The 27,446-nt window shown below is 51.3% G+C and overlaps 1 protein-coding gene across 1 annotated transcript in view; it reads left to right on the forward strand.

The window, feature by feature from the left end:
* The window catches only part of LOC129674438 (lipase maturation factor 1), a gene marked incomplete at its 5' end in the record, with an annotated part of 67,732 nt that overhangs the window by 5,523 nt on the left and 34,763 nt on the right, over positions 1-27,446 (forward strand). Inside the window, one exon of the mRNA XM_055604395.1 lies at positions 16,771-16,919. Coding sequence (XP_055460370.1) covers positions 16,771-16,919 — 149 coding nt within the window. The remainder of the gene's footprint in view (positions 1-16,770; positions 16,920-27,446) is intronic.

The following is a 27,446-nucleotide window of genomic DNA, read 5'->3' on the forward strand; positions in this document are numbered from 1 at the left end:
TACCCCCAAAGCCTGGCTCCACCATGTGAGGGCCACTTTTGGGCATGTTGGCCTTAGACTATCTCGGGCAGCCATTCTGTGGTGGCCTATGGTCAGTGTTTACCCAAATGGGGACGTGAGATCATATTTTCATCTCTTCTCTCCTCTCTGTGTACCTCTCCCTTCCCTCCCTCTCTCCCCTCCCCATTACTGTACCCCCTCCTCTGATTTAAATCTAGTGAAAATCACCAATGGAATCTAAAAGAAAGCGTTCCCATGTATGGTGGCTCATGCCTTTAATCGTAGCAGTCTGGGAGACTGAGGCACGAGGGATGCTGTTAAAGTTTGGGGCCAGCCTGAGTTGCAGAGTGAGACCCTGTCTCTAATTGCCCAGCATCTGGAAGGCCTGGGTTTGAGGCATGCCTGTAGTCATCCCCCCCCCCCCCTGGGAGTGGGGGCAAGTTCAAGGTCATTTTGAGGCCAGCATGGGCTACTGTTTTCTTTATTTTCTTGTTGCTGGCTGTGGGTCTTGCCTGGCTTCCCCTTCCAAAACACGGTTCCCTTCAATGAACAGGGTCCTGAGACATTGAAAAAAAGCTGTTTCTCTTAAGTCCTGAGGCTACTGGTTGGGTTTTAATCTGGAATTCTTCTGGCTTGCCTCTTAGTTTTATTTCTGCCTGGTTGTTTGGAAATGGGGTATCTGTCTGGTCCTGACGATCCCATAGGGTAGAAAGTTGTCTCCATCCCGTCACTCTCAAGAACAGCTGAGCCCAGTGGACTTAGTCTAAGTCTCCTACAACAAGGGTCTGTCTGATTTCAGGTCTGTTCCCTCTGAAGCTAAGCTATCTATCCGTCTCGCTCTCTGGCATACCACTGTCCATTTCACAATCCAGCATAATACTCATCTTTGCTTGTTTCTCTTTGCTCCCCATGGGCAGAGCAGTCAGAGACGTCTCGAAAGTACTGATTTTGTTTATCAAATGTTTTAAGAGGTAAAATAAAAATTTGTTTTACAATGCTGGGAGCCTGAGGGATTCGTGCAACACCACACAAGCGTTACACCCTAAGCCCCTCTCTAGCCCTGATAGGTGTCCAACAATGCATTCTAGCTCATCAGATTTCTTTCTTTTCTGTAGGTTGCCTCCTTCTCCTGGAGGGAAAGGGCTTGTTCTCCCGTGTCTTGAGCTGACAGCTAAATCTATTCTCTTCCTGTCTCCTCTCCTCTGATGGTAGCAGCACACACACAGATGACCACTGCCCCCTAGCTGTGTCCCTGTTCCACCCAGATGACAGCCATTGTGCTTCTGTAACCTTCAGCGCTGATGCCGCTTTGGACAGGTGCCATCTAAAGAGACGGGAAACAATGCTACGTGTGTAGGGAGTTATAAATTATCTTTCGCTTATTGGCTTCTGGATTCTTTATACTCTAGCTAGACCATGACCTAAAAATTATTCTTTCACTTGTTAAAAGAGAAAAGTTAGGCATGTGCATGGATCGTGTGGCTTATTCTAAACAAAACTTGGGTGCTTTGTTTTACCTCCACTCATCCCAGATCCTGCTCTCCAGGAAATCCCCTTATCTCCGATAGCACAGAGCTGGTATTTACATCCACATTTCTCATTTAAAAAAATTATTATTTGTATGTGTGTGTGTGATGTGTGTGTGATGTGTATGTGTGTGAGTACACATGTACTACACCACACATGTAGAGGTCAGAAGACAACTTTGTGACTCACTTCTTTCTTTCTACCTTTATATGGTGTCTTGGTTTCATTTCTGTTTCTGTGATAAGCTATCCTGACCAAAGCAACACAGTGGAGGAAGTGGTTTCTTCAGCTTACAACTTCAAGTCATGATCTGTCATTTCAGGGAAGTCAAGGCAGGAGCTCAGGCTCATATCCACTATCAAGGACAGAGAGCAAATAAATGCATCCATGCATCTATGGCTTTCATCTAACTTTTACTGCCCCACCCCCAGAAGTTAGACTTACTTGTTCCTTCCCTCTTGGTGGAGAAAGTTCAGGGCCCCTGACTAGGGAATGGAGCCACCAACAATGGACTGTTTCTTCCTACCTCAATCAACCATCAAAACAATCCCCACAGATATTCCCACAGGCTGATTTGACTTAGGCAATGCCTCAGTTGAGGCTCTTTCCTCAGGTAATTCGAGGCTGTGGCAAGTTAATGTTTAAAACCATCCATTATGTGTGTGTGCTGGGGATCAAATTCAGGCCACTAGTCTTGCACATCAAACACCTTTATAATACTGAGCCATCTTGCCAGTCCCCGAATCCATGTTTCTAACAAGGTATGTACATGGATTGCTGGTACGTCCCTTTTAGGCATTGTTTCTGTACTGTCTACCGTGACTGACAAGGATCCCTCACATACCCTTGATTCTGTTTTCAACTTCTTAGCACAACTATGTCACGGGTACAATTTTAACACTTAATTTTAGCCCAAAGACCAAGAAGTGATTCAGATAAAGTTATCAATTTGTCAGTCTGTGCACTACTGTGTCTATGCAAATATTATTGACTGTCGTGCCAAATAATGAGCTATAACCTTTTTGCCTGTCCACCTTTGGTTTGTCCTGGAGTTGACAGTTGGCCCTTCTTTTGTGGTTTAGTTTTTCATTCGCTGATCTTATCTCACCACCTTATTCTAAATTTTCCAATGCAACAGCTTAACCTCTCCTGATATTTTTATTTTACAGAAAGCATTTTACACAATCTGTCATTCTTTCCCTCCACACTGTGGAGGTTTCTCTTTAGTCTCTCTGGTACCACTTGGAGTAGATGCATTTTCGACATCTGGGCATTTGGGTTTGGAGACTATGGGGCAGGTTCGCTGTCTTTGCCAGATTCTGTTCCACTAATTGGTCTACCCTTCCCAATGTCCTGGAGATCCTTGTGATCCACAGGGATTGGTGTCACGCTAGAAACAAGTCTCAGCGTCAGCAACCGCTTTTTCCACTGCCACCTCCTTTGCTTTCCTGACCTGGTACGGCACTCCTTTGCCATCTGTCAGCCCTTTGCGTGAGCACATTCACAGGAGACACCTGAAACAGCTGCTCCCTGGGATCCTCATTTCTGCCTACCCAGCTTGCAGCTATTTGCGCGAAGTAAGGCAGGCCATCCTGTATGCATGTTGCCCATTGAGCTTCTCCCCCATGCAAGCATCATGTCCTGGTTGCATCAGGCAGCTGAGAGGCGCGAGAAGTGCCTTGGTCTCTTCAGACACCATCAAGACCGCCAGCTGGCCTGGCACCTCCAGCACCTGGTGCGTGTCCTCTGCGCTTCCTGGCTCCCAGGCTCCCTCATAGCTGTGGAGAAGAGCACCGCCAGCAAGCCTGACCCTCACCAGTGTGAGGAACAGGAAGAGGCTCTGCTGGCCGCCCCGCCAGTGCCTGCATGCCAGCGTCTGCAGCGAACGCTTTGATGTTCTGAAACAGAAACTCCTAAAGAGGAAGCCGTGTTCCCCGCCGTCACAATGACAGCTCTTGTGTGTGCATTTGTGGGAGATGGGCACTGGGGCGGTTTGGCTACTGCTAATGGCTCTTAAGTGTGAGTAACAGGCCCGTCTGGACAGTTCTTGTCCTCTGGTCCAGCACACTCTGCCTCTTTCGAGGTACGGCCCCTACACGTGTCATAGGTGTCGGCTGCCTCTAAGCCACATATCTCCATGGTAGTCACACTGAGGCTGGTTCCCTGTTTGGTCCTCGCCGTGATGAGCATCTCTCGGGCATTCAGAGGCTGACTGTGAGGAGTCAGAGGTGAGGTGAGCTTTACCGTTATTGCTGTTGTGTGTCCGTGATATGTGTAAGATGCGCGTATGTAGCGCAGGCTCACACATGTCTCGGTGTACGTGCGGAGGTTAACGGACAGTTTCCTAGAGTCGGTTCACTCTTCCACGTGGGTTCTGGGGATTGAATTTAAATCACCAGCCTTGCACAACAAGTGTTTTTACCCCGAGCCATCTTGTCAGCCCCCAGAGGCAAACTTTTACGTGCTGTCTGCGAACACTTTCTGGTTCCCGTATTGGCTGCCCACTCCTCCACTCTGCCGAGGGCTGCCAGGCAGATATTCCCCGCCACTCCCTGGCTTTATTTCTCCCACTTACACCTTGTGAAGTGGACCTGTCTGTGAGTCTCTGTGTCTCTCGGTACCTGCCACTCTTCCTAGCACTGTCAGCTCCTTGAGGCATTGCCCAGTTCCCATCATCCCCACAGCAAGAGCCCTGGCCTTGTGCAAAAGAAGGAGGCTCCTCCTTGTGTCTTCACCTAGAAAGAAGTATGTGCTTTCTCCGGGTCACTGCAGCCCAGGAGTCCTCTTGGCAGGGTCAGTGTGGCTCCCTGAGGCACTGGATCAGCTGTTTCCTCCAGTTTTTCAACAAAGTGTTCCCAAGCCAGAACTACTGACCACTAGAAGAGCGGACCTGGGGCTCCCGAGGAGTGTGTAAAGAAGGGTGCGCCACTATCCGGGTCACTGGCTTCAGGGACGGACCCCAGCCTGGAGATAGGGCTCTGTCTCAGCTCTGTCAGCTTATTAAGTGGATGCCCATAGTAAGCGGTTTTAGCTCACTAATGGCCAAATGCAAAATGACGATTGGAAGCCTCCGTGATGAGCAGCCGCTTTCTGGTGGGTGTGAATCTGCTCACCGGCTGTGACAGGTGACCTTGAGTGACCTCGGGTGACTATGGGCTAAAGTGGACTATGTGCTAAGGCAACTGTAGACACAGGTGACTGTTCAATAGGGACACCCATAGGGCCACAAGCGCCCAGCATGTCTCTTAGGATCATCCCCTTTGACACCCCACAGAGGTCAACATGCCCACACCTCTACGCCACGTAAGAACCCTGATTTTGAGCCTGTCACATGCTGGGATCTCCTCAGCGTCTTTGCCACAGGTACATACAAAGGCCGGCCTGATGGACTCAAACCTGCCACGCATACCTGGGTGTGATGGTAACTATAGGACCAGATAGGCAGATCCAGAACTCCCTTCTGTGGTTGAAGGTGCTTGAGCCAGAGAGGGGTACATTGTGTGTGTGGGCGCAGTCTCACTTTCCTGTGCTGACCCTCACAGCTCTCTTTAAACACTGCAGACTCACCATTAAGAGGTTCCTATTCCCTTCCAGGTTCTAACAGCAATGCAGTGCACACACCTGATTTATCAAGTAGCACCCACTCTGGGAGGGGTAGCTTCTGTTGGTCACATGGCAGGGCCTGTCTGGCAGCCAAGGCCCAGCAGGCTTCCATGACACCCACCCTCCTCCCAAGTTGCTCCCAAGACTAGAGCTGCAAGCTCCGGTCTCCCTCGTGCCTCCTGGCAGTCAGGCATCACAGCTAAGCAGCCAGCAAAGCCAACAACAGTGCCGTGACACTAGCTTTGCACTTGGAGCAACAGTGCCAGCAAATGAGCTTGCAATAGCACCACACCTACAGAGAAACTACAGAGAGAGGAGAGAGCCCCGCCCTCCCTTCAGTGCTACCCACACCAGTGACTGACAGGGAGAAGCCGGCCTCAGGTCCAGATGGCTGGCTGCAGACCACTACTGGAGGCCTCAAGCTCCCAACGCCCAGGGCCCATCCAGAGATCCCATGACAACATGCTCCCGTCCCCGATACCCTTATTCTTTGTCCCCAGGGAGGGCTTCCTGGTTACACTTAACCTGACGTTACCTTGTTAAGATATATGTGCCAAGTGCCCCTCTGTCCAGCTATAGCTTCCCGAAGGAGGCAGGTATCTGAGTCAACCCCATAGTTGTAGGGAGCCCATTCCCCTCGGAGGGGTGTCACACGGTTTATATGAGCCGACGTCACACAGCACTGTAGAGAATTCAGGGTGGTTCCTCCAGGTCACCCTGGTTTGACGTCTTACCTGCCGAGGTCGCCACAGAGACATCCTGTGAGTCCTGCTCCCCTTTCCTCTGCAGACAGTAATTCCGTGGAGCGGCTCTGTGAGGAGGAGCTGACCCCCCCCTCCCGTGTTTATGTATCACAGTGGAGGCTTATCTTATTCTCCCAGATGATCGCCCCCAATATCCCTGCACACTTTTCTGTGCCTCACCTCCATGATCTTCCCTCCGGTCCCTGGCTCATCCGTGAGGCTTCCCCCATCCCGCCAGGTGTGCCGTCAGGAGTTCCAGGCACATCCTTGTCCTGCTTCAGCCATGGATCGAGCTTTGCTCGGGGGAGGGGGCTGTTCCTCCTGTGGAAACAGCTTCAGAATGTGGTGCTGGGTGTGCCTGCCCTCTTGCCTCTCATGGACAGAGCCAGGAAATGTGAGATTAACAAACCTACACGAGGAAGAGGAATGAAATATGGGTGTAGCTCTGAGGGCTCTTGGGGTGGCAGCTGAGGGAATGCTTCCTGCCATGTGCCCCTTGCTCTTTCCTCGGGGCAGCTGTAGGGAGAAGAGGACAGGCTGTGTCATCAGGCAGAGGCTGGGAGGAAGCCGACTTGTGCCCGTGGTGGGGATGATCCATCAGCACTCAAATCTGAGGCTGTAGGGGACTTGTATGCTTCCTAGTCAATACTGTGAACTTGAACCTATCCTGCCACGTCGGGTCTGCAAGAGAGTTAGTTTTAGCTTCTCTTTGTACATTTGTGCAAAGGCCAAAGTGTGAAATGCAACAGAGAAACTGGTTGCAAACCAACGGTATCTGATGAACACAAGTGGAACGCAGGTAATATATCTATACTGAACTGACATGAAGGTGAAAGAGCTGACACAAATGATTGTTCTCCTCTGCCAGGGCATTTTAAATACAAAAGCTACTATTTAAAAACCCAGTGGTTGGGAGCTAAGGCGATAGCTCAATTGGTAGCGTGTTTACCTTACAAGCACAAGGATCCCCAGAGCCCATGTAAACATCCAGGCATGGTGGCATCCATTTGTAATCCAGCCAGCTTAGTCTAGTCATCAAGCCCCAGGACGCTGACTTAGGAGTGATACCCAAGGTTGATCTCTGGCCCCTGCAGCCTGTGTGCACACAGGCACGCACAGATGCACAAATACGCAGAAGAACAAAGCCAAACCAAAAAAAAAAAAAAAAAAAATACTTTGCTGAAGAAGTTGGGGCCAACAAACTGAAGGTGACTAATGCAGCATCAAGCCACCATCTCTCACATTGGCTTCGGGGCTTGTTGGCTGGTGGCCTGGGGTGGCAGGCGTGGCCAGAGCAGCAGCTGAGGCTGTGGCCCTTCCTGGAAGATGGCATGGCCAGTGGTCAGGAACCATGAATGCATGAGCCCTGCAGCTTGTCTCTCCGAAATGGGGTCAAAGTTGTGAGGAATCATCCCTAAGCTTATAGCAGGACAAGGAAGGACACTTCAAAGGCTCAGGCCGGGGACATTGACCACACTTCAGCTCCTCTGGCCTGAAAGCTGTGTCATCACAGCTGAGTAGCTAGAGTTCTTGCTGGTAGGGAAGCCCACTGCTGTAGTAGAGCCTGAAGGCCACCTGCTCCAGGACTTGCCCATCTGACAGCTATGTAGCTGGGAGGTCCTGGGCTGTTTTCTGTGTTTCTGCTGGCAGTATTGGGGTGAGGGTGGGTCTTCAGGAAGTGGGTACAGAGGATGGCAGGGGTCTGCCTAGCCTATCCCCTGCGGCTCTGCCAGCTTGTCCAGAGGTTTCCCTGCCTGGTGTGGACCCATGGAGGATGTGACATCATGTGAGGACATCATGTGACCATCATGAGATGAATGGAAGTGTAAGGGCATAGTCATCTGTGATGTGAGGTCCAGATTAAGCAGAGGGTAGGTGAGGAACTGATAACCGAGGAGAAATGGAGTCATGGTCTGAGCTTCCAATGTGGCCTGGTGAACACAGAGCTGGCAGGCATGCTCATGATGTCTCGAGAGGTGCCATGTTATCTAAAGAGTAAAGTCGAATTTATACCAAGAGCCTTTCGGGTCCGTTCATGGCAGGAAAGGACACTTCCCTGCCTTACTTAGGTAGGTGGCTGCTCTGTAGAAGTTCCTCTATCCCGCTCTGTTCACTCCCATCTGAAAAATTTCTCCTCAGAGGACTCAGCCCTGGGTCACCCAGCTCTGACGTTTCTATGCCTGCATGTGATGATGCAGAACACTGTGCAGGGACACGTGATGCAGCAAGGTGGCTGTTTTAGGGAAGACGGGAGGCAGAGGCAGAAGAAGGAGCGAGCATATACTGGTAGGCTTGCTTCTGCTGCCTGGGCCCTGGCTGCGGTCGGGTGGTGCCCCTCACTGAGTGTGGGGGAGCAGAGCTTCCTCAGTTGCCTCCCCACGTGCCAGGCCTCTCCACTAATACCAGGGCGCACTTTATCAATCTCCCAATCCAATCACAGTGCTCAGTTAGGACGTGGAGGGGACAGCTTGTCTGGGAAGTGGGCAGAGAACATGCTACCACAAACGTCTCCCAGAAGGCAGGGCAGCCCCGTGGGCTCTTGGAGTCCAGGGTAGCCTCTACTCTTGCCTCTCTGCCTAACCTCTGATGAGAAGATGGCCGAAGTGTGAGGTAGGCTTGCTCCAGGGAAGAAAGGAGACCCTGAGTAGGTCCTGGGGGGAGTGCGGGTCATGGGCACTGGTCAGTTCCTGTCTGGACCGTTTTCCTGTGAGAATTATGTCATCCGATTCATCGGCAGTCTCGGGAGCCCCTGGAAGGTGCAGGGCTCGGGTTAGGGGAATCGATGGGCTTCTTCTAATGCACACAGGGCACCCAGAGTGGGGAGAAGGTGTGTAAGTTTGTCCAGCCTTGGTTCTGCATTGAGACTATACATACGTGGCCAGGTACCTCCCCTGAGACTGTGGACCATGGGGACTCCCGCCCCACACAGCCACTTTAAACACAAATCCAGTTGAGCTAAAGTTTTAAATTTTTTAATTTCTCCCTCAGCCACATGGGCCACATTTTTGGCTCTCAGGGGCCCATATGGCCAGCGGCTCCTTTACTGTGTCACACCAACCCGAACATTGCAGACAATACCACAGGGCCATGGTGTCTGACACCTCCATAGGATCCTGGCCTGTGGTTTTGAGGCTGGGCAGTCTGTAGCTCATTTCCACACACAGGAAACAAGAGAAAGCTCAAGAGAACATGTGCCCTTCAGCATGCTATCTATACGTTAAATATTTGGAATATATTAATCCGAAAAAAAAAAAATCTGGCTAAGTCTAATTTCCGTTGAGGGGAAACATATTCGTATTTATCCAGAGGCAATAAAGCTGCGGAGGTCACCTCTGTGGATCCCATTTCCAGGCTAGCTGGCGACACCTGCAGAGATCTAAGCAGTGGGGGACACCCGGTGGCTCGGAAGTCTGGTTGTCCTAGCAACCGAACATTAACAAGCACCTGGGACCTGGGTTGCCGCAAGGGTCACCACAAGGGCATGTGGGTTACGGAGGTCACTTCCTGTTTCTCTGAGTGCCCCAGAGACATCCTTCATCTGTGTATTAGCAATCTCCCAAACTCTGCAGCCCAGGCATGTGGTTACTGGTAAGTCCATTTCTTTCTTTATAGTTCCTTGCTTTTTATGAAAGGGTCCCGCTCTGTGGCCCTTTGACATTGAACTTAGGGCAATCCTCCTACTTCAGCCTCTGCTGGCATTACTAGTATGAGGAACACACCTGGCTTTCGTGATTACTTACAGTGTGGAGCCTGCAGCCAGCATATTGAGAAACATCTGCTCACTAGAAAATACTCCCCCTCTTAGGGGCTGTTCTCTTCCTACAATCCTGTCTCCGAGGCTTGAGGCTTGACTCCCACTCGTGGCTTGCTCCTCCTTTGGTGAGTTAGAGTGTACCTTGTTGCTTGTGGGATGCTCAGCACAGAAAGTAGCATGGCTGTCAGGGCTGACAGCCCCACGTTTGTGCCTGTATGGAGTCCCGTGTAGGGCTGCAGGTGCCCAGCGGGTTCCAGAGGGGTAGAAGATGGGAGGAGGTGGGGAGTGAATGATAGACCGCACAACAGTGCTCCTTTCCTGTGGGGACAGCTCTGCAGTAAATTCCTTTCAGCACCCCCAAGGGCAGCTTTGAGTGTCCTAGTACAGGTGGGGAGTGTGTTAACAGAGGACATCTCCATGTGGCTCCCGCTCCGAGGATTGCCTCAAGGGTGAATGTCAGCCACTATTTGGGGATTCTGCAAGATGTACACACGTGTGCAGGGAACTGCTGATGGGGTTCTGACTGAGAAAGAAACCACTGCACGTGTACCCCAAGCCTGCTGGCTACAGGGTCACTCAGATGACCTTAGCTCTGCCTCAGAGCGTGGCTGATGCCCAGCACTCCACACCTGGGTTGCCCTGACTCTGGCGGCAGACGCCTGCAATCCCAGCACTCAGCCGAGGCGGTGGGCACACTGTGAGTTTGAGATCAGTCTGGAATGCGTGGTAAGTTCCAAGTCAGCCCAGGCTACGGAACAAGAAAGACCAAAACCAAAGGTCTTTAGACCTGCCTAAAGACCAAAACCAAACCAAAGCCAAACCTTGGGTTGAGTCTCCATCACAGATGGTACAAGACAAGCCCAAATCCTCAGAAGTGACTTTGCAGAACAGTGTATGTAGTAAAACCACAGGTCTAAACTTAGAAGAACTCAGAATATGTGACAGCATGAGCCCCCAGGTCTCCGGTGTCTGGCTAACTGCTTCCTCCACGTGGCCTGTGGGTACCTGGGCTGTGTAGGGAATCAGGGATGCTGCAGTTCTGGCACCCAGCAGATGCCTGGTCACAATTGCAGACCATGGAGGACACCGACTCTGAGGTCAGAGACAGAGAAACAGGGCTTGTGGCTCTTTGGGGGTTAGGGGTAGCCTCCCCACGATGTCACTGACTGGGCTAGTGCAGGCCCTCAGCTTTGTAATGCACTGGTGGGCACCGCGGAGCTCTGTTTCCCACACCCCTACCTTCCCATGCTAGCAGTGGAGCAAAGCAAAATTTTGCTATGCTAGCTCATAACTTCTCCTAAAATATAACCTATGAAAACTAAGGAAACTTTTAAAAGCTGCGGGCTCCCTCCAGGGCCATCATTAGAAGCCCCTGGGGTGGCAGAGGGCGGGCGGCTCATTGCTGGAGTGACAGTCAGTCAGGAGGGAGCGCTTTGCCCCCTTCTCCCTGTTTTTAAAGAAGGAGCTAATGGATTTCCTATTCCTCACGTGGATGGTGCTGTCACTTTTGAAGGATCCATCTGCGCTATATTTAATTACTCTTTCTGACTCTCTGAAGTCGTTCTGACTAGCTCATGCAGCCTGGCTGCCATCTTCTTTCTAGAGTGGCCATCTCGGGGAAGTGGCCTCTGAGGTGCTTCCAATCTCGCTTCTTATTTATGGAGTTAGTTTGGCCTTTGACACAAGTAACTCTAGCTCCAGGAGCTTTCACCATGCCTCACATTGCATGATGCCGGCTCTTGTCTAGCCCCCAGCATGGTACCAGGCCACCCCTGGGCCTTTATTCTTCACATGGCTGGATACATCTGTATCCTGGCTGCCTAGCCCCCTGACAGGAATGGCAGCTGATACCATACCATGGCATGACTCCTGTCCTGCCCACGGTGATCTGGAGCAATAGACAGCCTTTGGGATTAGCTCTCCTACCTGATTAGATATCGCCCCCACCAACAGGGCCTTCCAAAACTTCCTACCTGCCCCCAAATGCCATTGGGCCCTCAGCTTGACGTGGCTGTGCCTCCAGCCTTGCATTCAGCCAGGTGGTGCCCACCCCTCACACCCCGTACGTGTTCATCAAGTCGGTTGTCCTGCAGTCCCACCTCGCCCCAGCCCTCACCTCAAGCTGTCTTTCTTCCTGCTTGCTTTTAGCACTGAACTCTCCCACTTTGCTTCTCTGGCAGGCTGAGGACATCCCATTCGTGAGCCACTCAGCCAGACAGCCTCCCTGTCCAGGGCAGCTGTCTAGTACAAGGCTGCCTGACCTCCTCTTGCTGGCTCCTTGTGCCCCTTCTTTCCAGCATTTGTCCAGCTGAGGCACAGAGCAGTCCTCTGGGTGGGTGCCTAGTGTCTCTCTTCTTTCTTTGATGCCAGTGAGCAAAGGAGCCAGCACCGTCTGTTGGTTTTATTCGAGAACAAGTATTGTAGAGCCGAGCCATGGAGTAGGGCTCTCTGCCTCTGTTTCTCCACCCACTTGCAGTCTCTGGGGTCTCGAATCTTCTACCTTATCAGCTCTGCCTTACACATGTTTTCTCCTGGTTGTGTCCGGTCTCCACAGACACCTGGACAGCTTAAGGGAGACACCCAGATGAAGCTCCTGGGTCTGGTGACCTTGAGTTGAGAACTGTATGGTCTCTGCTTCCATTTCCTCGTGTCATTAGTGTTTGTGCTTAGTACTTTATTTCGGGGTGGGGGGAGCACATCTTCCCTGTGAGTCCACAGCAGTCCTGCTCTCCCTCACCCAGGCCAGAAGGAAAGTGGGCCAGCTGCAGAGCTGGCTTTGAACTTGGGAAGCCACAGTGATCACTGTGAACAGGAGGTAGGAGAGTGAGACTGGCACGCTCAGAGTCTTTCCTCAGACACAGCATGGAGATGTGGCCACTCTGCCTGGGCCGTCAACAGACACCTGGCGGTGTCACGTCCTTTTTCCCCACTGTTGGACATCTAGGCCATTTCCATATGTAACTAGGAAGATTCATGTTGAAATAGCCATAGCCTCATCCTCCTGCCTCCGCCTCCAGAGTGCTACAATCACAAGCATGTGCCACGAAGTTCAGTCTGTGAGCCTGTGAGTGTGGCGCTAGAGATCTTACCTGAGGCTTTATACACTGAGGCTCCCAGTGAGCACACCTCTAGCAGTCTCTCTTAAACCTGAGACATTCGCTTCTTCCTGGGAATGGCTCCACACATACGGGTCTGATCGCGTCTGTGGTATCTAGTGAGGAAGACTGCTGAGCCTCCCAAGCCTCTTGCCCGTACCCCAGGAAGCAGCCCTGAATGGAGCGCTTCTCGAAGCCGTGCTGAGAGGTTGTGTGGCACTATTCCACATGTACAACTCCCTAGGTACATCCGGCTCAGCGTTCAGCGACGTGACTGAAAATGAAAGAGGCAGACACTGGAAGAGAAGGTTCTAGAACCAGCTTTATGTCACCACATGAAAGCAGTCCACACAGTGCTGTCACTCAGGACCCCTCACGGGCCTCTCCTGACAGCTGCTTGACATGCCACTGGTGAGACTGTGCCCCTATTATCCGAACCACGAACTAGGCAAGAGCAGCACTGTCCCCAGAGACCTGGACAGGAGGCAAGAACTCTCCTAGCTGCTGCTGTAGGAAGCTTTGGCTCACAGGCACAGGCGGTTGGGGAGGGGGCTGTTCAGAATGCAGTTGACAAGGTTGTGAGGGCCGTGTTTGTTCAGTTATAGCCGCCTGTCTCCTGTAGAAGGCGCCATCCTGACTCCGTCCACTGCATACAAAATTGGTGCACTGGGCAAGAATGGCTCACCACCCACCCACTCTCACTGGGTCACTTGGCCCCTGGCAACATGCTGGTTATTTATTTTTTCTGGGGACTCATCTCCTGCCATGCTGAAGTGGAGAACAATGGCCTTCCTTGTGCACATGGCGCAGCTGCTGAGACACCACAGATCCAGGCAAAGAAGACAAGCAGGTGGGAGTGAAGCAGCCCCTCCCTCCCCTGGTGTCTGTCACAGGCTACTCCCACCAGGGCAGCCCAGCTTTGGTCAGAAAGACCCCAGTGAGCCACAGCCGTTGCATGAACTGGGGCAAGGCAGAGGGTCCAGTTGGAATAGCTCCCCAGGCCTTGGCTCATCCATGTCTATCCAAGCAGGACAGGAACGTCCCATCCCCTCTGAAGGCCATGGGGAGCTGGGGGAAGGAGGGAGACCCTCACACACACCCTCCTTCCTGTTATAGACAGCTTGTCTTTTGTCACCCTGCCCTGCCCTGTCATGCACCCCACCCCCAGCCCTGTCACCCTGCCTCTCTTGGCACTTGGATGCATTTCTGGGTTCTGCCATTGTGTATCAATCACTTTGATTGGTGTCACTCACTGTGCCGCATGTTAAAATTCCATTCCTATGTCTGCAGATCGAGGTGGCAATTAGGCAGACTCTAAGCTCTGGGGAATGTGTCCCCTAAAAGCTCTGAGACTGTGTGTGGCATCTGTCACGGTGCCAGCTCTACCCTGCCCCAGGCCTAGCAAAACGGTTCCAGCAGGGGGTGGGCAGCTTGGTGGGTGTGGGACAAACTGGCATTCTGCTCGCTCAATGTGGTATGGAGTGGACTCGTTCTGTGGCCCCAGCTTTGCTCTGTGACCTCTGAGCTTCTGAGTTCTTTTACCTGCCCAATAGAGGAGGGGATTGGAGCATGTAGTCTTTAAGATTCTTCTTCAAAATGGTCACTCTAGTGGCCCTTTGAAGTGCTTACCAAATAATTCCTTGACCCATGGACACTACCAGCCATGAAATTCCATGGGGTATCAGGCACAGCCATGTGAAATGAATCCCAAACTAATGCAAATTATCCCAAGGAAAACCCAGAGGTGGTGTTGTGCGGGGAGGGGGGGGGACACCCATGTGAAAAGGGGAACTGTTGGGGAGTATTGCTTAGCACATTTTTTGAGTGTAAGCACGACAGGATTAGATCATACAATGTGCAGAGAGACAGACACAAGCTCCTTCGCCGGGCATGGACAGCAACAGAAGCAGCCAGGCTGAGGGTACTTGGAAGCCCTCCATCCCAGGTTTTGAAAACGGCAGTGTTGCCGTTAAATGGGGGCCCTGCTTCTTTTTTCTGGGTTTGTAGCTCTCCCTCAGCCCTTCTGTGACAATTCATAAATGCCCGCCCTTGGACTAGTGCCAAGAGCAGAGAAGTTTGGCACAAGAGGCCCAGCTCCACCTGACACACGTGGCCCTCCAGCCGGGCAAATTCCAGCTGCGGTGGCCACAGCCTAGCCTCAGCCCCCACCAAAGCAGTCACTACCGCTTGTCCATCCATTGCAGCTCCCAGCGCAGGCAGTGCCTGTCAGGACCAGCCCATGGCTCGTCACTTGGCTAGCTGCACTCTCTTCCTCAGGTGGATAGCTTCCAAGGAGACACCCGTTGAAATGGACCAATGAAGACCCTGGAGAGGGGACAGCAGGCTCTCCGGGGGCTACCAGGGGACCTGAAGCCTAGGGGAGCCTGTGGCTTACAGGGCAGTCCTTTGAGGGAAGCCCAGGACAGCAACAGGTCCCTGATCGTCAGGAATGGGTTTGCTGTCTTAGGGCTATTGAGATCTGCAGGAATAGTGTAAAAATATACCTGGCTCCCACATTTCGACCCCAAGTCCCTTGTAGTTAGTGCTCACACTCACGAAGTACCTCACCACGTTTCTGACTCTGATCCCCACACGGGTCTTACTGTCTCAGTTTCCCCTAAGTTTTTCTTTGTTGGTTGGTTTTTGCCGACCCAGGACCCCAGGTAGCATTTGCTCACCGCATTTGAGCTGCTGCAGGCTGACACTTTATGTCTCCCCTCGGCTTGGAAGCCGTGGTAGTTTAGTGTGCCGCTCAGCATCTGAGGAGACCCATCCAAGGGGCCTGGCTTTTCTCTTCCCCACGGTTAGCTGACGTGGGCCTGGGAGGGGTTGTACCTCCCTCACCTGCTTTGACACACACTGCACACAACTGTGATCACCTGGGCAGGCCGCCCCATGCCGTGGAGAGCTGGTCCTGTGCAGCCTCTGCCTGCAGAGGACCGTGAGCTGAGCACCGTGAGGAGTTATTCTGGAAAATCTGTGCCCGGTCCTGTGTAGCTGCTAAATCAATTATTGCTGGTTCTGTCAGTGTGGACTAGTGTGGACCCATTTCATATTGTGTTATAACTTCATGCTAAGTAGCTGTTTTACAAGCTTTTAATTCTAAACTAACGTGTATTTTTAAAAAGCTCCCTGTACCTCTGTTCTCCTCCAGAACTTCTTTCTGTAGTCCTTCCTAACTGTCCCTTCCTCTGTGAGGTACATATGTGCATAGTACTGCTGTCACTGTGAATGGCCGGTTGTCAACACAAAGGGACAGCACAGCTCTGCCTGGTATCCTGAGACCTTGTGGGGAGAGGGCATCTCTGGCACCCTTGAGTCATCACTCCTCAGATGGTGAGGGCAAAGCCAGCAATGGGGGCCTTCTCTGCCACAGGACTCCCCTCTTTCAGTCTCTGGGAATTCAGGATTCAGCGGCGGGCCGTTCTCAAGGCATTTCCTGTGCTGAGTCCCTGCTGGAAGAATAATGATGTCTTCACACAAACACAGAGCAGTCTGCCCTCTTGAGGGCTCACATGTCACCATGCTTGAGTTTACTGGCCCCTGGCTGCCAGCTTTGCTTGACTCGTTTGACCTGGGCCTGAGTGGGATCCAGAGCTCCCAGAGAGCTCGTCCGTCATTGGTTGTACCTGCGCTGGCAAACATTCCTTGGGAAGAACGTTCAAAGCTGTGATTTTTCACGTAAACCTAAGAACGAAAGGCTTCCCACAAATGCCCATCAGCAGTGCACACCCAAGCGTGGGGCTCAGGTCATGCTGCATCCCACACAAGATGGCAAGTGTCACCTGAACTGGGCAGCACAAGTCCCCCCTGTCCACAAAAGCAGGGCACCTGAGGCTGCAGAATTCCCTGGTCCCAGACTCTGGGTCACCCGGCTCCAAGCTCTACATCCTGTTTCCTGTGAAGACATGGTGACATTTGCGTGTCACCTGCCTCATTTTAAGGACTTCTTGTCTTGGTCAGGCTGGACTTTTGGTGATTGCTTTGTAAACATTTGACTCCATTGACCTTCCTCTTTGTGTCTCCTCTTGTACCCTGCCCCCTGCAGGATGGGAGTCACAGCTGCTGGAAACAGGATTCCTGGGAATCTTTCTGTGTCCTCTCTGGACGCTGTCCCGCCTCCCCAAGCACACCGCCACATCCCGAGTTGTCCTGTGGGGCTTCCGCTGGCTGATCTTCAGGATCATGCTTGGAGCGGTAGGTGGAACTTTCATCGTGTAAATGTATTTGGGTATTATGTTCTCAGGACACACCTGGTAACTCTGCTGGGCTGGGCTGGGCTGGCCCATCTGCCCTCCCCATCCCCCAAGCCTCCTTGTTGCCCTGTAACTGGTGTCCTGTTGTTGGCCGGCCCTGCCCACTGCACCCTCCACCTCACAGAGTGGCCCATCGCTCGCACCAGCCACATTCGCAATCCCCCTCTGTGGGAAGCAAGCACAACTTTGAGTCCTTTTCTGGAGGAGACTTGGAGAAGAGCCGTTGTCTTCTCCCACAGTGTCTTGGATGTCTCCAAGGTCATTTCGAAATGAATGCAGGTCTTGTGCCATCAACGGGAGCCTCGGTTCTTACACTGGGGCATCTTCCAGCCGCCTCCCTCTGTGTCTACCTTTTCTTTGGGTCCCCAGTTTGCTTGCTTCTAGGAGTGTCTCTCACATAAGCCAGATGCGCACACAATTCTTGTAGTCCAGTGTGAATATCATTTAACAGCCTGTGTGGGCAACGGCCCTTGCCTGCTCCAGAACTGCTCTGCTCAAATCTGGGTGTCCTTCTCCCCCAGCCCCCCATCCTTGCTGTGTCCCCTGCTGCTCCTGCTTCCACTGATGTGCACTGCTGAAAATTTCAGACAGGATTACTTGAAACTTTGACGTGAGAGTGAGGCGTCCGCTTTTGACTTGGGTGGGTTATGCAGAGAATTTGGCTATATTCACTCCGTTTTCCACGTCTTGCTCTTTGATGAGCTCTGTATTCCTCTAGCAGTACACAACACTAGCTTTTCCATGTTGCAGCCTTGTTGGACATGTCATCTTGACATGGATCTCTTTGCTTACTTTTACCTTTTCTGAGGGAACATTGCAACCCAAACATGCAGAGGAGTTGAGCAAAGAATGGGTCCCCGAATCATGCAAGCGGGGGCCTCCCATATGAGGGCAAGGTTCACACCAGGGCCTCCTTCAGTCTAGAACATTCTAGACTGCCCAGATCTTGACTTCCAGGCTCATCTGGTGACCTCATGGCTCTCTGGGCATAACTTAGCAACAGGAGGCTCTTCCTGTGCTCACGAGGGCAGCTGTGTCCACCCCTTCCTGACCAGCTGTCCGCCACTGACTCAGGAAGGGACACTGCCTTCCCACTGTGGTGCAGGGTGCTGTGATGAAACCCCCTCCCCCGGACCTACACTACCTCTCTGTGGCTCTGCACCTTGACCAGAGCCAGCACTGTTCTAGTTTGATTCCCGTCGCTGTGATTAAAACACTCTGAACAAAAGCAACTTAGGGGAAGAAAGTGTTTATTGGTATAGCCCCTCACTGAGGGAGGGCAGGGCAGGAACATAAACGAGAACTGAAAAGCAGAAGCTGTGGGAGAATTCTACGTGCTGGCTTGCCCTTAAGCTCATCTTAGCTAGCTTTCTTCTACGGTCCAGGAACTCCTGCCTGGGAATGGTGCTGCCCACCCTGGATTGGCTCTCCTATGTCATTTTCAGTTAAGACAATCACTCACAGGCGTGTCGAGAGGCAGATCTGGTCTGGGGAATCCCTCAGCTGAGGCTGTCTTCTTAAGTGACTCCCGGCCACGCAGGTTGATAGTTAAAGCTAGGTAGGGCACCAACTGCACTGTGGGTGGAGGCAGCCTCTTCTCCAATGAGGTAAGCGCTTCCCAGAGTGTGAGCATCCCCACTTCTTCACCATCTTCTGCTGAGCTCCCTGCATAGGGTGTAGGCCTCTGTGGAGGGAACACCATAGGAAGGTCCCTGTTGCCTCCATTGGCACGTATATACGTGCAGCCATGACAGGCTGAACCCTTCCCTTCCACTGGCTGCAGTATTGGCCTTCACCCAGATGCTTTTGCCCCAAGGATTCCTATCCTTACAAAGAGGCTCAGGTGGTGCATACATGGATGGTGGTGAACGGGGCACCCAACAAGTTGTTTCTGGGACTAAATGATCCAGCAGGCTTGTGGTCTCAAGTGTGAACATTGGAAGTCACCTGGTTTCCAGGTGCTCTTCACATACTTGTTATCTGAAGCAGGCCACCCGGTACCTGACCCTCTGTGACTGTAATTCTGCCCCTGAGGCCCGGGAAGGCCTCAGCTATGACCCACCACATCTACCCATGTCCCCCAACTGTCCCCAGTGGCTGTGAGCTCCCCCATGTTGGGCATATGAAGTGCCACAACCACCCAACAGGAGGGTGGGGAGGTGTGTGAGACCTTAGGGAAGCTGTGTGGAGCCAGTGTTGCCAGCAGTGACACAGATGAGACCCAGGGCTTCCTAGGCCACGGTGAAGACCCTGAGGTTGAACGCTGCAGTGAGTATGCTGCCGTCTCCAAGGCCAGTGTGCGTTTGGAAATGGGCACTGGAGTTCTTTACTGTCTTCAGAGACAGCACACTTATTCCTGGCAGGCTGAGGGTGCTACAGCTCAGCCTCCTCCCCCGGCTGGTGTTAGTGAGCCTGCAACTTTTCAAAAGTTTCAAAAGGCTCTACGTGGAAGGCAGCTGTGTTACAGGAGGCAGTATGAAGCAAAGCTGTGTGAAGCCCAGGTCTACAGGGAAGCCTAGCTCTGTGGAGAAGCCTAGCTCTACAGAAAAGCCCAGGTCTACAGAAAGCCCAGCCCTGTGGAAAAGATGAAATGGATGAGGAGCTAAGCTCTGGAGAAACGTTGAGGCAGCGTAGAGAAGCAGGCCTGTGTGGAGAAGCGTAGCCCCTAGAGAAGCCGAGCGGTACGGATAAGCTGCAAGTCTGTTCCATGCACCACTCTTGTGCCAAGAGTCGAATGCACCCCCATGATGCCTGACAGAGCGAGCAAGTCATTAGCACATTCTGAAGCCCTTTTATGGCATTTTGATTGACTGCTAGCACCAGGTGGATAAAAATTACCAGGTGCACTAAAAGGTGTAATTACTTGATACAGTCTTAGGTTGGATATTATTAATCATGCTCCAGTGGGAAGCATAGAGAGAGAGGTGCCATGGTAATGGAGTGATGGTGGCCTCAAGTCCACTGTGGGCTGGCTCAGACCTGAGACCACGGGATCACAGAGAGCCTTGCTCGAAAACAAGCCCTCAAGAGTCCATTATCTGGTGGCATTTCATGTGCCCCAACCTTGGTTGGTCCCTCAAAGCTGAGTGTCACAGCCCTACAGTCATGATGCGGTTGTGCCCGGTGGGAGAGGGAAAGCTGTAGCATCTGTGGTCTGCGGGAGGCTGAGCCAGGACTGTCACATCCCCAGGGGTGTGTGGCTGACACAGGCCATCGGCCACCCTGTAAGATGCAGCTGCTGTCTGATCACACAGGGTGGTGTGGATTCATGGTCTGCAGAGGTCCACAGCCAGCTTCATGGCCCTGGCTTCTGTGAGTGGCATACCAGGCTATGCATAGGGGAGGTACAAACAGAGCTGAGACAACACCAAGCAGAAGGAAGGCAGTTGATGAAAGTGGGACTCAGCCTGCCCTCTGCACCCTACCGGAGCGTCTGTTCTGAACGAAGCCCTGAGAGGCCTGGCCTCGCTCTGCAGAGAGACCTGATCTCATGATGAGGACATCAGCGAGCCTTCTGTGGGGACAGTCTTCAAAATTACCTGCCAGCTTCCTCTCAGATGTCAAAGTCAGGAGAGACAGTAGAGACCAGGCTTGGTGACCGCCTGAGCCATCTCAACAAGTCACTGTAAGCTATGTGCTGTAGAAACTATCAGAAAATGGAATTTTCAAATGTAACATTTATAATATAATCCAAGCTAGTCTGGTAATACAGGCATATAATCCCAGCTCTGTGGGAGGCTGAGGCAGGAGGATCATAAGCACAGGCAGCCTGGGCTACAGAGGACACATAAGGCCAGCTGGGCCTCAATATAAAGTCAACAGGTAGTGGTAGAGCTCGTGTCTAATGTGTGCACCATACTGGGTCAATGCTCAGTGCCATAATCTTAGTCACCATTCTATTGCTGTGAAGAGACACCATGACCAAGGCAACTCTAACAAGAGAAAGCGTTTAATTAGGGGCTCGCTTACAGTTTCAGACGTTAGCCCATTATCATCATGGTTGGAAGCCTGATGGAACACAGGCTGACGTGGTGTTGGAGAAGTAGCTGAGAGTTCTACATCCTGATCCGTAGGCAGAGAAAGAGACGGAGACAGACGGAAACAGAAACCTCAAAGCCCACCTCCAGTGACACACTTCCTCCAGCAAGGCCACACCTCCTAATCTTTTCAAATAGTGCCACTCCTGGGTGACTAAGCATTCAGTTATATGAGTCTATAGGGGCTATTCTTATTCAAACCACCACACAACCACCCACAAAAAAAAGTAAAAATATTTTAAAAATAAAAATATAATAACATCTAAATTATACTCTTGCTACAAAACTGTTCTGGGGAGGGTTAAAGGGGACTGGAGACCATGGGGAGCTATACCATGTTTGTGGACCCGAGTACTGAAGATTTCCCAAAACATCAGACATAAACACAGATTTTACCAGGAATTGATAAATTGACTCTTACATTACTATGGAGATACCAAAGTTATTTTTGGGTTTTGAGTTTGTTTTGTTTTGTTTTTAAAACAAGATCCTTCTATGTAGTCCTGTTTGGCCTGGAACTTGCTATGTGTATTAGGCTGGCCTCGAACTCGCAGAGCTCCTCCTGCCTCTACCTCCTCAGTGCTGGGATTAAAGATGTGAGTCACCACACCAAGCCCAAAATGCCAAGACATTGAATAGCCATAGCAGTTTCGTATGAAAACAAACTCTAGGAGACAAACTGCTTAATTCCACGACAGTTATACTGCAGCAATGTTACAGACCCAAATGTGAGGATCTGTGAGTGAGGGAAGTCTGACATAAAGGACACCACACGCACAAAGAAACACAAGTATACACAGAGACACAGACAGACACACATCTATATACACACAGACACACACACAAACAGACACAGAGACAGACACACACACACACAAACACACATACAGACACACAGGCACACACACAGAGTCCTTTACAAAAGGCTCCAGAACAGGTATTCCAGGTAGCCTCTTTGGGTAGGCCATAGGAAGAGACACAAGGGATCCTTCTTGGGTGATGGAGACATCTGGTGTCTCAGTGAGAGGAGGTGTCGTGAGAATGTGTGTCCTGATCTCCTCAAGCCATTAAGTGTGTGGCAGCTCAAGAGTTATTTCTAGACCTGATGAGGTTAGCCTATACTGAGGAAGGATGGGTTAGGGGCATAGGAATTCCCTCAAGCCTATTTGCCCATGCATTCCCTCAGAAACCACATCCCTCAGGGCCTGGGGAGATCCAGCTTAGCCAAGTGCTGCCACCTCTGCTGCTGCCTACCATGGCATGGCCTCCTATCACCCCGTTTCCTACAGCACAGCAAGGAAGGAATCTGTTTCCTCTTCTGGTTCTTGGTTCCATTGAAATCAAGGTGATTTTAGGGGACAGTCTACTGCTAATGGGCCAGTCAGGGTGACCTACCGCAGAGAGAACAACACAGGTACACCAGCTAGAGGGCCACAGTAGTGCCCAGCACTCTGGCTAGTCTTTTCTTCACCTCAGTCATGAACCCAGGTCACAGATGCTCGCCCCAAGCCAAGCGAACCATACTGCTGTGGTAATGGTGGCAGCACTCACTAACTCCCGACACCTTCCCCACAAAGGACAGGGGCAGGCCTCAGAAGGCAGAACAGGCTCCTTGCAAGAGGGAGTCTGTGAGGATCAGGACCCAGTGGAAAGTTACAGCGCCGCGTGCCTCTCTCTGCCGCGCACCAGGCAGCTTGCTCTTAGAGCCCTGAGTCCCCAGGTGTCCGCATGCTTCCCAGCCTTGCATGGTGGGGCTGTGGCCAGTGCGGGAGCACTGTAGATAAAGCTGGAGCCACTGCCCTCCTCTTTTTCTCGACTGCAGGAGTAGTGCAGCCTCACGTGGCTCCCTCACTCCAGGAAGGCCTCCCGCCTCCATCCCACCAGACTGTGATGTTTTTCTTAGTGCATCAGTTTCAGCCACATCGAGGTGGAGGCTCTCCTACTTCAGGAAACAGTAGCGACGTGGGTGTAAAGCCAGCATTTAAGGCAGTAGATTACCTTTAGTGATGCTTTTTTTTTTTTTTAATTCTTTTATGCTTCTTGATCTTGTTCTGTTGGAGAGTGTGTGTGCAGTGAGAATTACATGTTTCTCATCCAGCAGTGTTCTGAGTGCCTGTCAGCAACCCCAGCTCCTCGTCTAGGACTACCAGGCAGGGCCTCGACGTCAGGCAGAGATGGATTTCCCATGCAAACTCTGGAACCAGCTCTGTCCTTGGTTAGCTCTGTCCCGATGAACTGTGCCGAGCAACAGGCTAACAGTCTCCTTTGCTGAGACTCTGGGAATCAAGCCAGCGTCTTTGTTGCTGGTACTTCTCAGGCCTGCACAGTACCCAAGGGGAGACCACTTGCTTTTCACATTGACCCCTAGAGTTCAGAAAAGCTGAGAACCTGTCTCTTCATACACCTCCCTCCTCCAGCCTCATAGTTTGGAGGAGCACATGTTGGGGGCAGTCCCTTCCCAGTGCTCCTGTCTTCCTGGAGAACCTGCGCTGCTGTGGGCTTCACCTACAGAGGTGCTGTGGGCCCGTGAGGGTAGAGATGAGGCAGAGAGCTCTGGTAAATAACAAGTGAAAGGACTTGTCAGGTCAGGGACAGAGAGGTTGTCCTTCGCCCTGACCTTGCATCTGGGCTGCGTCTCTGCGGTGGGTCCTGAGTTGGCACCAGTCTCCACACAGTTCCTGTCTCTGTGCTGTTCCTTAACAGCTTGTGCTGCCAGTTTTCTTGATATTTAACTTTAAAATTAGCATATATTTATTGTATAATATAACGGGTCTCATCGTGACATTTCCATATATGCACATAACGTGCTAATTCTGATACTGTTTTTTCTTTATGTTTGCTTCATATTTTAGAAGTTAAGAATTTACTAGTCAGCCAGCCCTGATCCCCGCTGTTCTCCCCATCACTTGGGAGGCAGAAGCAGGTGGATCTCTGAGTTTGAGCCCAGCCTGGTCTATAGATAGTTCCGGGACAGCCGGAGCTACACAGTGAGACTCTGTCTCAAAACAACAACAAAGAATTTAGGACTGTAGATTTTAATGGAACATCGTGTAAGCTAAACAGTCGGCTCTCTGTGCGATGAGAATGGCTGCTATGGATGAACAGGGTGTTCTACATCATTCATCCTGAATGAGATGAGAGATCAAGGCTCAGACTCTGCAGTGGTGTAAGGACTGGCATTCTGCGTCTCACGCTAAGGCGGTCAGTAAACGCGGCCTTGACCACTGCTCAAGTGTGCGCGTGCCCCGCCCTCCAGCTCCACGTGCTCTCCCCTAGCTACAGCACCTACAGGGGGGAGGGGGGAGCCCTAATGCTCCTCACTCCCACACAGGAAACTGCAGCATCTGAAGCAAAGACAGAAACCTGCAGGGTCAATAGCTTCCAGGTCAGAATTGAGCCGCAGCCAGCACGTGACCGAAGGCTTCCTGAGAAAGCATCCCCCAGGGTCGGCACGTGTGTCTGTGTGGAGTCAGCTGGGATGTCACGGAAGCTTCAGGCCTGCAGCTCTGACAGCTCAGATGAGACAGACAGAGCCTTTGACAAATGCAGCCACCAAAACCAAGACAAAGGAAGCAGGAAACCTGGATACTTTTGTGTCTGTTAAAGAAATTGAATTAGAAATCGACAGAAGAAAAACTATCCCAGAAAGAATCCTTACCCCAGCTGGCTTCGCCGTGAACTCTGTCAGACACTTCAGGGGGAAACAACAGCAGTCCTACACTGATGCTTTAGAAAACACTGCAGGAGGAATGTTCCCCAAGTGTCTCATGCAACCAGCCGGCAGTGACCCCAGACCTAATGAAGACATACAGAAATGAAGATCAGAGCTCAGGACCCTCGCAAAGACACAGGAACCCTTAAAACGTTGGTCGGCGAAATCTTGAATTAAAAAAAGGCCCAGGTTCATCTTGGGGATTCAAGGCTGGTTACCCTTTGAAAATCAGTTCATGTCCTTTGGTACAGTAACAAAACAGAGATCAAGAGCCGTTTTATCATCACAATCTATAAAGCTTTTTCGATACACAATTGAAGCTTGCCTGTAACCCAAGAACCTAGGAGACAGAAGCCTAGGCTATATACAGAAAGCCTATCTTCAAAAATAAAAACAAACAAAAGCTGTGGCTCACGCCTTTAATCCTAGCACTTTGGAGGCAAAGGCAGGTGGATCTCTATGACTTCAAGGCCATCCTGGTCTACAGATCTGAGTCTCATGAGAGCTATCGCTACACAGGGAAACCCTGTCTCAAAAACAAACAAACAAACAAAGCGTAAGAAGATGTATGAGATCAGAGATGTCGGGGTGCCTGTTCTCGTAACCACTCCTCCAGAGGGTATCTTCGACTATGTGTGTAGTTTAAGACCAGAATAGGCTACAGGAGAACCTGTTCCCATATTCCCCTGCCCTTTAGCCACCCCGGAGGAAGGAAGAAAAGGTATCTAAAAAGTAACTATTAAAATGAATATGAAGTTCTAGGATACAAGGTTAACATCGTATGTTTTTTGAAGATATTATATATGAGATTTTATATATGAGTGTTTTTGCCTATGAGTGTGCCTGTGTGCTGGGCCTGTGTGCCGGAGGAGACCAGAGGAGGGCATCAGATTCCAGAACCGGAGTTACAGATGCTTGGTTGTTAGCCATCATGTGGGTGCTGGGAACTGAACTCCTGTCCCCTGGAAAAGCAGCTCCTACTCTTAAACAATGGGCCATCTCTCCAGCCCAATGTTTTACAAATTGTTAAGCCATTCCATAAAAGAAAATCTGAGAGTGTGACCTATTGCGTCAAAGCCCCTCAAAAGCCTCATAGTAAATCTGCTTAAGGGTACCTAAGATGTGTGTCCCAGAAGCTGTGCAATGTGACTGGAAGGAGTTTCAAAGATTATAAATGGAGCCACAGACCATCTGCATGGATCAGAAAGATTCATCATTACATCCGGCTTACCCAGTTTTATCTTCAGATTCAAGGCAATTAGTATCACCTCCCAATGGCCTGTGTTAGAGAAACGGACTGATTGTGGATTGCATATGAAAATACAGAGGATCTTTAAAAAAGAACAAAGTTAGAGGATAACGCTGATTTTAGAGCTGAAGTGTGGTAGTGATCTAAGCTGGAAAAAAAATACATGAGTGGAAGAGCAGAGTCCAGGAGCAGGCCTCATCCTCTGCTCTTTATGGGTCCCATTCCAGAGCACCGGTGAGACGAGGGAGAAAGCAAAGCCATGGCTTACAGACAGTGCCACAGTGCTTGCGTATAGCCATTAAAGAAAAAATGTTGAGACGTTATACTTCATTGTCCTAAAAGACAGGAAACCACAGACTGGGAAAACCTTTTTGGCACACAGTTTTGACATACAACATGTAGAGCATACGTTGCAACCATAGAAACGAGGGTAAAAGACATGTGTTTTCTTTGCAAAGGTAAGTACAAGATTCACCGGCGAATGTGTGGGAAGTCAAGAGAGACCATGCCTTTCAGAAAGGGTAAGAACGGCATGGCAGCATCTGATGCTGGGGACCTGCGACAGAAATTCCTGTTTCAGGGGATATGTGTGTGTAGCTGCCCTTGGACAGCCGTTCTGCCCCTAGCAATGTGTCCTTTAGGCCCAGAGCTGCAGATATCCTGTAGTTTTGCCCAGAATGGCAGGACACTAGAGAACTCCACATGTCAGTCTTTTACGACCCAACAGAGCAGAGCAACACACAGAGGAAGGTAGCTGCATGGGTACCACTCAGATGTACAGTGTACAGCACACAGCAAGCTCCTGGAGCAACTGTCCCTTCAGGGGACTTCGTGGCCACGCAGGATCCTTGAGCTAGACTGTGATTGCCCTGTCACAGGGAAGACATGAAACTGACAAGAAAGGACTCAGAGAGAAATCTTTGTGGGGATGGAAAGGCGTGCATCCTGTCAGACTGCCAGACTCCGGACAGTGGCCTGTGTCAGAAGTTAGACCCACGTATACACGTGCTTCATGTAAACCGTAACATAGCCATCTGTCACCAGAGCAGGTAGCACCTGTGCTCATACACAGGATGCTGGGAGATGCAGCTATAGCAACATGCCTTGCAGTGTAACACTGTGTGTCCAGAGAGCAGGAAAGGGGATGTAATAGCCATCAGGTGCAGGACTTGAGCAGGACCCAGAAGGGCAGCTGGGCCTGCATGAAATAGCCAGGCAGATACTGCCTTGACAGTGATCACGGTTCTTGCTCCCTAGCAGCATCTAAGAAGTCTCACGCCACATGGAACTTAGGGCTATAGAGGACCTCTCAGAGCCAGGACAACTCAGCAATGAACAGAGAGGCCAAAGAAGACCTGGGCGGTGAGTGGGAGTGTGGTCAGGTAACTGTGGGAAATATTCTGAGAAGAAAGAGCCAGCTGATAAGGTCGGCCGTTGAGCAGCTCCTGCTGGAGAGGCAAGAGACGGCCC

This window comes from Psammomys obesus, unplaced genomic scaffold (genome assembly GCF_907164565.1).
Source record: "Psammomys obesus unplaced genomic scaffold, mPsaObe1.curated_primary_1811, whole genome shotgun sequence".
Classification (NCBI taxonomy): domain Eukaryota; kingdom Metazoa; phylum Chordata; class Mammalia; order Rodentia; family Muridae; genus Psammomys; species Psammomys obesus.